The 10011-nt window shown below is 52.3% G+C and overlaps 1 protein-coding gene across 1 annotated transcript in view; it reads left to right on the top strand.

Annotated features, from left to right (window-relative positions):
• The first annotated feature begins 2149 nt into the window (after window positions 1–2149).
• The window catches only part of LOC119449991 (transcription factor AP-4), a 64036-nt gene continuing 56174 nt past the window's right edge, over window positions 2150–10011 (top strand). Inside the window, exon 1 of the mRNA XM_037713317.2 lies at window positions 2150–2365. Within this exon, the coding sequence (XP_037569245.1) occupies window positions 2277–2365 (89 nt within the window). The 5' untranslated portion in view covers window positions 2150–2276. The remainder of the gene's footprint in view (window positions 2366–10011) is intronic.

Here is a 10011-nt window from a genome sequence, read left to right as displayed (position 1 = left end):
ACACACACACACACACACACACACACACTTCTATTTAGGTAAACAAATGCAATGCGAAACACGCACTCAAACCAATGCAAAACCGTGAAGTCCGCCACAACATCGCGCTGAAAGCCGGCGCGTTGAGGTTCGGCATTTGCTGCGCCGCGAGTCCTTCCGGCGCGAGCGCGGAGGCCATCACTGCAAATCGTTATTCGTGCACTCTAGAGAAACGACAGCGCGTTATCTGAACCGCTGGCCGAGCCGAACGAAGCCAATCCACAACAATAAGAGCGCAAGGAGCGCAGCGGCGACAACAGCGCTATGTAGGTCGGCGCAACCATAAGCGGGAACAGGGAAAAACAATCAGGAGAACGAATGGGCGAGCGGGAGAAGACGGGAATAAAAGAGACCTCGCTTATGGGGACGGAAGTCCCTTATCTTTCCTTTGCAGTTTGCCTCGCCCGGGCGGTGTTGCACCGGGGCCCCCCCTCAAAGACATCATCGCTCAGGGGAGAGGAACCACGTCGGGGACAAAGGCCGAGGGCCTAAATGCTTCGCTTTGTTCTGATCAGACGCGGGAGAAAGCCCCAAGGGTAGTGCATCTCAGTGTCGGAAAAACTATCCGAGATTTTAATAATCCGTATGTGATCTTCCAGCTAGAAGATGTTACTAACAAGCTTGAACTTTTCCCACCCACCCACGCCGCACACAACACACATCGCCTGCGACATGAGTTGCTGGCGCATGCTACTGGTTTACTGAATCAAACTATACATGGATGTCTGTCTGTACTGGAAGAAGAAAGAAAGAACGAAGGAAAGGCAGGAGGGTCAGCCAGACGCCCGTCAGGTTCGCTACCACCAGGGGGGAAAGGATAAAATAATTTAAAAAGAGAATGAAGGGAACGAAAGATAATCAGATAGAGCAGCACATGGGGAATGAATTGGGAAATATCAGTCGGTGTTGTTACTGCCATCGAAGCGACAAAATACTGCGTCCGACAGAGCTTTGAATGAGCAGGCAAAAGAAGTGAAAAGCGCTTTGTTTGTTAAAAAAGGAAAAAGAAAAAAGCGGGAGGGGGGGGGAGGAGAGAAGGGAGAGAACAACGTGTGGTGTCAACTTCTCAAAAACATTCACAACCACTACACTTTTGCCACAAATGCAGACGGAAAATTTACTAGGGATTCGAAGTTGTTCAGGGACAAAGCGCGCTGAGATTCGGAAGTGCCGCGGAAGTTTGAGAATGGCCCACGCCACGGCAAGTGCATCGAACAAACTATTCGCATCCGATCCTCGCGGTGAAGCCGAACCTACTCGTCCGCAGAATCCTTTCTTCCCTTCTGGCACACCTGCACGGAATACGAAGTCACACTTCACGCCACATGGAACAGGCATGGCAGCCCACGAGGTGAATAAGAAAGGCGACCAAAGAAAGGAGAAGGCCCCAAGCGTCGGCAATCTCTCTACAGAAGCGAAGCGCGCCGCAAGAACGGCCTGGGGAGGAGTGAGCGGCGAACGCAGGAAGGAGCAAATGAAAGAGAGGAGAGGCGAGCGAGAGAGAGAGCGAGAGAACACGGAGAGGGAGAAAGAAATCATTTGAACAACGCAAAAACAGATGCGGCGGTTCCCGCCACTATTGATTGACGTAACGACTCCTCAGTCACGTGACTCTCCTCCTATTGGTCGGCCGGAATTCCCGACGTAGTAGCTTACTATAGAGAAAATGGAGTCTGAATAAAAGAAAACATTAGGTTTTTTGTTTAATACAAATGCAAAACTTCTTTAACATGGCAAGTACAATTAGACCTTTGCGTTAAATTTTATATAAAATTTTGAGATTGTTTTAAAAGATACATAGTGCTTACAAAAGAAGAATGCTTTACCGGTGGTGTCAGTTCTCTCAAGACGGGGTCTCAGCTGAAAGCGTGTTCCTGCCAGCTCGACAGCTGATAGACATGCAAGGCAGCAAACAGAGTGCGCTCCAGAAAGTAGTTCTGCCGGTTTTGCAAAAATGCGTTGCTCGCATGACTATCTGTGCAAATTCGCGCAATTATCAATACTTATTTTGAGTTTTTAGATGTTTTTTGCGGCAGTGTAGCGCTCTTTACGGATGTCGCATTTTCGCCGGGCCGCGGAAGGATACACGCTCGCACGCCCGCCGCGTTTCCCGCCAAAGGTAGCCATTCGGTGAATCAAGCGGAGGCGCCTTTGTAAATAGCAGCGGCGGATTTTTCGATTTGGTGCGGGAGATCAACCAGATTACACCTGTTTTTGTGGATACGTGCTACCGGGTGATGGCGTTATACCATCGGAGCTCGGAAAAACGGCGGATATTCAACGATTTTCGTCGGCAAGAAGAAGAAGTGATCGGCAGCCTGGTCAGGTAAGGGTGTGACGTTTCTCCCGGCGCTCGGCGGTGCGCTTCTCGCGTGCTCGTCGCCGCCACTCCCGGTTCCTTCAAGTTTCGCTGTGTTTGGACGCTTCGCACGCGGCGGGCTTTTGCGTCGCTGCCACCTCTGGTTCCACGATGTCGGGCGTCGCCGGCAAGCCAGCAGCTGTTTGCGCCGCGGCTCCGTCGTCGAAGCCAGCTGTTCGAACAAGCCCCCTCGTGCGGCGCGCACGTTGACGGTGCCGCTGACCGCCGTGATCGTTCGATTGGCTGCACGAAATCCTTCAGTTCACGTGTGTTGTTCCGCCGCACGAATATTGTGTAGCGATCGCCCAAGGCAGTGCCGATATTTTTCAAAATTTGCGCGCTCAGCTGACTCTCCCGCCGTGGCCCTTTAAACGGGCGCGCCGGCTCGATCGTCGCAAGCGCCGTCGATGTTTGTGAATTATTGGTGTGAGTGGAATATTTTATTATTTTCTATTTCGAGGGGCATGTTACTCCCCATTGCACACTTTTGTCTTACGTATAACGTGTTTTCTGCGCAACTGCGACCTCGCGAAGCAGGCGTGTGCCAGCTGCTGCACCACGTGGTGGACGCTATGCACGAGGCCTCTCCTCCCTTGTGCCTCGTTTTGCACCTCTCCGCAGCAATGTTGTGCCTTGTGTGCGTGCTTCTTAAAGCCCTCGCTGTGCCCGTCTACGAGCCGCGTCCACTAGCGGGCGGCCGCATTACGAGCGCGTTTTTTCGAACTCGACGCGGAACCCCAGCGCGCCGCCGCCGACGGGCGCGACGCGGCTGGCTGGGGTCTTTGTGTGACTTGGCTTGGCTGGCGCGGCCAAGCGGCGGTGCGTGCATGCTGCTGCGTCGCTGCTGCTCGCCGACGCCGCCGGGTAATGGCGGCGCTGGTGTGGGCCGTCTTCCTCGCTGGCTCGCATCCAGGGAGCAGCAGCTGTGGACCGGCGACGCGGCCCCCAGCTCCCCTTCCTCGCTCGCCGGTGGTCCCTTTCCGTCGCGTCAGTGCTTCCTTCGCCCTCGTCCTCTCGCTCTTGCCCCGAATCAGCTGCGACGACGCGCCGCGGTGGCTTTTTATGGCGGCTCGGTCTGCCGGCCGGCCAGCCGGCGGTGCGTCCGGTCGGTCGGTTTTCGCGGGCTACGCATGGCGCGGCCCCCGTGCATCTGACGCCACGCGGCCGCGTCTTGGGGGCCTCCCGCTTGTCGGAGGGGCCCCCGAGACGGTGAGAATGCTCGCGCGGCCGTCAGCTGATCGCCGTCTTCGGGCTTTCTTGCCGGTACGCCAAACAGCTGCTGTGTTCCGCTGTCTTGCGAACCTTGTAGCGCACTGAAAAATTAGAATTGACGCGGTTGGTGCGGGTGTTAGTTGACGTCGCGGCTGAAATCGCTTTTTGCCCTTACAGCATTCTTAACACAATAGCATATTATAACCTTGCACTAGGCCGGAGCGGGATTTGTATGCTCGCTTCCCGCCGTTACTTGCACATGGTTGATTTGTGGTGCCATTTGCTTTTGCCACCTGCAAAAATATGAAAGCAACTGCAGCTCTCATTTAACAACCTGTGATGATTGTGAGCATTCTCAATTCTAGGTTGCACTGAACTTACAAATTTCACTTCACATAATGAATGTAAACAAAAGGTTACGCCTAAGTAACTGTTAGGGCTTGTACGGCAACTATCGTAGCGCGTGAATTTACAGAGAACGGAGTGTCACATGGCTACTACGAGAAGCACGGATTCAACCCACGCCGTTGTTTGTATGGAACTGACCTCTCGCTTACATCAAGGTCGATTTCTGATGTCTGAATTTCTGAGTACGTGACTGCCTTACCTGTTCGAGTTTGCCTGTGTGTCCTCAGAACGCCGCCCACTTTCTTGTAAGCAACAGGTTATTTACATTGTAGCCTTCTTCTTCTTTTTTTCCTCTCCTGTCGGTGCTGTTTCTACCTGGACATTTTTTCCCGGTGTGTCTCGAGCGCTTATAACTGGGACGAGTAGCGGACGGTCCCGTTCTTCGCGTTACGTAACGTTCGCGACAAGGAAACGGAACGCCGTTGCGATGTAGCCACTCGGGACCTTATACGAGCAAGTAAAACAAAAATGTCTCACGAATGTGGATCAAGGACGCCTCTTTTCCTTCTCTGAATGATAGCGTACGGCGCCGCTCTTCTTGAGAGGCACACGTTCGTGAGGAGAAGGTGATAAGGATTTCCGACGGTGTGCGAACACAGCGAAGTGGGACTGCGCGGAGGAAACGCACGTGTGAGCTCAGCTGAGCTTCATGTGTCGAATTGGCTGTATCGAAGGGATGTTTCTCTGCAACCCCGCGCGCTGACGCTTATCTAGTCGTCACGGACACTCCTGCATCCGCTCTTGAGGTTCTCTTAGTTGACGGCTCAGCGCTCCTCCAGTTCTCTCTGTTTGCTCTCTTTCTCTGTGCCTGCTGTTCTAGACACGTTATAAACGGCCCCCACAAATTGCACCGACGAGTTTTTCTTCTTGTGCGGCCTGGTTCCTTGGCTTGTAAAACGAGAGTTGGGGTGGGTTGCTCGGACAGACGGAAACTACGTAATACCGCGCTGCGATTGCAGCATCTTAGTTGCAACTTTATAGTATTAAGGTACTGCGTCAGAAGTTTACGATTACTCGACCAAGTGTTTCAGCGCTGTGACGCAAGGCTTCGTACTACTTGTTGTAAAAGGCTGGGATGGGCATTCCGAAACAGCGATGATCTAAGGTGTTCTCGCAACGAGGGGCGGATAGCAGCCGTTTTTTGGTTTTCCCAGCTGGTTTCCTTTAAACGCATTTTGTCAGGATTCATGTGGTGTGGCAACTATCATCATCAGCTGCGGAGCAGTACGCGGTCCGCACATCGGGCAACGTCACAATTATGAGAACCTGCACGTGAGATCGTGCGCCGTGAGCTACATTGTCAGGCTTACTGGTTTTCAAGAAAAGGAAGAAAAGAAGAAAACGAAGTTCACTTTCTTAAGGGTGTCTGCCTTTAGGGCAAACGGGGAATTATCCTGGAATTCAGGGGAAGGAAGGAATTGTCACCCCAGTTGCCCTGAATCAGGAAAATCGGTACCTACAGTGGTCTCGGCGAAGCTATAGATATATGCCAGTAGGAAGCAATGTTTTCAACTGTACCAATGTAATCGGCAAGAACTGGTGTGTGTGTATGCGTGTGTTTTGCTGGTTTTGTGTGAGCATGGCTGGATGGCTGGAATATCGTCAAACACTTGATTCACTCATATCTGATAGTATATCCGACCTAATTGACCGCGTACTTGTTTAAAATGGTGGGCTAGCATAGCAACGGCTGAACCTCCAGTGTCATAAGGGATTTTTTTTTTAATTGTTAGAACGGTTAGAGAAAACTTGGAAAAAATCGACAGATTTATAAGCGCCGACGTAGTTGATCTGTCATTTCTCGTGTCTGCATGGCATTGTTTAGCGCAGTTTATTCTTCCTTCGATAGGTCACCCTTTGGCAACGGGTAATTTGTCTTGTCCAAGTTGCGTCGGGACCCCTGCCGCGCCCCATCGACAGACGACAGTGCGTTCTCTTCTTTGACGTAGGCCAACAGTGTGCTTCACAGCGAGCGGTCGTGACGTCACAAGTGCGCACGAAGCCCGCTGTTAGCACTGTGACACAAACTTGCCGTTCGTGAGCGGCCTTTTATTTTCACTGTTGCAATTTGCGACACCGCGGTAATAAGCATAACGCTTGACAGAAGGGCTAGCAGGACGTCTCTTCAGTACAGTGTGTTTCTGAGCGTGACCTAAGAAAGGTCGTAGCTTCACCGTTTCACCTTGGATCATTTCTGGAACGTTCGCGTCGCGCCATGCCTCGCACGACACCGGTTGTTTCTGTTCAATTTTTTAAGAGCTTAACAGTGTGCTGCTAGCTAGTTTATTGAGTGGTCTCCGCTGCCTACAAACCCTTTGCATATCTGCAGTCTCTCCCGAATTTTCATAAAGTTTGCGAACTTGGGCTCGTTTTGGGATTTCACTAACGTTTGTCTACTTAACAAAATGTTGCAGTTTCGCTTGTTGGTCTCCGAAGCCCCCGTTAGACGTTTTCTGGTGGTGTAAGGACGCAAGAAAGGTACTTACTTCGAGCAAGTTTATATGTGTCCCACAAAAGGCGCGTTCTCGGGGCAGGCTTTAAGAAGAAATGCGTGCTATTCCCCCCCTTGATGTCGTCTCCGCAGTATTTTAGGAATTCTAAAGTTTACAAAGTTGGCAGGTGTGCATTTGTTTCTCGGACTTCTCTCAAATAATAATAATAATAATAATCGACAACGACTGGTGGATTTATTAACATAAGGAGGGCGAGCATTCATAGAGGAAAACGTAGCCTCGGATCTCTCAGCAGTTGCGATCTAATCATCTTTCCTTGAACAACACGTAATCGTCTCGAGCGGATCGCCCGAAGAGAGGGGGCGAGATATTTGTCCGCGGCTGGCATTTCTTTCGTGGTTGCAGATAAGTGGTGGACAGGACGTCGCTCAAGGACGTGGCTGGGCGTTTGTTTCTCCCTCTCCGGGGTGGCACACACCTACGCTTCGTCGAAGTAGTAGTAGTGCATTGTTGACTATATTGTTGACTCTCTAGAAGGGGGCCGAGCAGGTGAGTGGCGCACGCCCCGCTGCGTCCCCACCTGCCGACGGTGCTTGACAGGCCACTCGCTGATAAGTGCGTGCGAAGCAGCCATGACAGCCATCTCTCTCGCGGCAGCTGCCTGAACAGCCTGTGTGCCCTGTATTATTGCGTGCCATCGCAGGGCGCTGCAGCAGCTGTTCTGCGTAGCGTGGATTTCAGCGGGCCCTCCCCTGGCTATGCACCACGCGTTTAGGTTATCTGTGCCTGTTTAGCGCAAATAATCTCCCAGTCTCCAGTACGCGATTTCATTTCGCGCTGCAATTCCCTCTGGATCGTCGGTGAATGGCGAATGACGATTTTTTTTTTAATTTTTTTGTCCTTCGTCTTGTAAATTTATTCCTTCAATTTTGTTTTTGTACATTTCTCGTCACCACGTGGCTAATCGATGCAGTTCCCTCTGTACGCGAATGGATTGAAGGCTGCTGAGCGCATCGACGCGGTCGGCATTTTAATACGGTCATTGAAGTTTGTGACTGGCTGTACAAGCAATGGGAGTACGGTACGTGTATAGTTTGCCACGATATCGCTTCGGTTTTTCGAAACGGTGAAATTATGCCCCGCGGCGCTGCTTTGCTTGCAGGATTCGCGCTGGCTTTTCGTGCGGCAAGTGAGAGCTGGTCTCGTCGAGAACTTGTTAATGCAAGTTAGGGTTCTCATTGCAGTCAGGTCGTGGCGGACCTTGTGGAGAGATTGAAGTTGGCCAATCTAATGATCAGTACTTACGACCTGTGAAGCGGTCAGTTGGTGTTTTCCTGTGCGGTCCGTCAGCGACTTGAACGTCTCGATAGCTCTTCGTTCCACCGGATCTTGTTCCGTGACTGATAATAGACCACGCCTTAAACGTCGAGTATTTGGAACGGCTTCGATGTGGGTCGCGTTTCTTAGGCCCCCGGCGTAGAGGTCACGCACGTCTACGCTTTGCAGATCCTGCGCCGGCGGCGCATACTGCGACACGTTTGTTTCTCAATGAAGAAAACCGCACGGTCCCGTGAGAATACATGATCCCGCGATAGATGCGGCTCATTATCGAATCCTTACGTTTTTATTGTAATGTGCTGTTGTGTCATTGGCAGGAAGGGATGCAAATGAGGACCGCTGTAGGAACGGTTGGGTTCTGTATGTGCGGTGCTTGGAGGCCGATACTTTAGCGTATCGTAAACTTGTGACAGCTGTGCCCTTGTATACCAACCTGGATATCGACGACGAGTGCCAGCAATCACATAGAGCATCTCGGGGAGTACCCAGAGACGGCTCGAAGACGTGGAAGTTCGGTGCACTGCCTTGCACGTGGCGGCGAGGTGTGCTTATATAATGCACTACACCTGTGGCAAGAGTGCGTGTAGGTGGTAGGTGTCCTCCTAGGCCTTGCTTGCGTATGGTCAATCTGTTCGCTGCAGCTGGTCCATACGATTGTAGCGTCTCATGCCCGTATTTTCGGGGTTTGGGTGTACTTCGTGGCAAACCTGGCTCTCTGTCGTTGTCGCCAATTGTTGCTGCACGAAACCAAGACGAGAGACGGCTGGCAACGCCGCCTGTTTCGGGTTATTACTCTTTAAAACTTGTCTCGTTATTTGCTGCGGTGGTGCGCTGTAGGTGCAGCACTCCTGTAGGCTCGCGCCTGCCGTGTAATATAATAAATACGTATGGCTGCTGCTGTTGTTGCTTGGCAAACAGAAAAAAACAAAGGAGGTTCCTACACAAAGGATTTCGAAAGCGGCCGTGACCGGCTGTGCCTCGTTTCTTTTTCGTTGGTCATCCCGGGACCATTCCGTCTCTCGGCCCTCCTCCTCCTCTTCTGGCGGCCCCGCGACTCGGAATATCGTTTCCCTCCTCTGACCACGGCGAGCATTAGCGGGCCGACGCCGCAGTGAGAGCGAATGATGGCCCGTGCCCAACCTTCCCACCGGGTCTTGTATACTGTGCACGTGTCTGTTGACGCTCAGCGCATGTCTTCTTTTATTACTTTTTCTTCTTTTTTTTTCTCTTTTTGTACGTTCCATATTTCATTTTGCTCTCCTTTGCCGAGTTTCCGTGAAGGTCGTGACGATTGCCATGAGCTGGCGAGTGTGTTTCTCTTACTTCGGCGTCCGAGACGACCACGACGACTGCGATATTGTGAGCCAGGAAAGAAGATGGGGGGTTGTTGCTGTATTCCTTCCGTCGCTCCTCTTTCTTTTTCGAGCAACGTCGTGCACAAGATTTCCATTGGAGGACGGGAATTCAGGCCCGGCTCTAAGAGAGAGAGAGAGAGAGCGACCCGGTTGAATTTGTGTGGTTTCGTTTTTGTCGCAGTCTTTTCGACGCAGCTTTCGCTCCGGCGCGCGCGCGCGCTTAAGTCTTGGGGCTGGCTGGGGCCGCACCATGCCTTCTCGACGCTTGCGTTTTCGGCGTCGGTCACGACGACCCGCGGTCTGAGGAAAGAAGCGTATATCCTCCTCCTCATCATCAGGCTTCGGTTGTCTGTATCCATTTCTGCGGCGAGTGGATGCTGTTGCGTCTGGCCCGCCTCGTACGGGTTTCTTCGGCGGCTGCCGGACGTTAACCGGCCCCGGCAGCTTCGTCGTCTTCGTGTCCGCGCCGTGCGCCTCGGTCATTGTTTGCGTCGCCGTTACACTTTATTTCTTCTTCGTCCTCCTCCTGCTCGCGACGGTGAATTATGCGAGGACGTGAGAGGGAGGGCGGGGAGCGAGCTCTGTCTTTCTTGCGTGGCCGGAAGTTTTCGTGACTGCGTTATGAATTCGGCGACGATCCGACGAGCGAAGGCAGCAGCCGCGACACCCCATGGCATTCATACACAAATACGCGCGTGCGCACGCTGGCTGGTGGCTTCGCGTCAATCAGCGCCTCCCCCACCTTAAGGCCCCGCCGAACTTCTCGCGATGTTCTTTTTTTTTTTTTTTTTTTTTCTCGTTTCCTTGGCGTGCTTGCCTTCTAAGCGCGGCCCACGTGTATGGCGCG

This window comes from Dermacentor silvarum, chromosome 4 (genome assembly GCF_013339745.2).
Source record: "Dermacentor silvarum isolate Dsil-2018 chromosome 4, BIME_Dsil_1.4, whole genome shotgun sequence".
NCBI classification, from domain to species: Eukaryota; Metazoa; Arthropoda; class Arachnida; order Ixodida; family Ixodidae; genus Dermacentor; species Dermacentor silvarum.
This window is presented reverse-complemented; position numbering and strand designations above follow the sequence as displayed.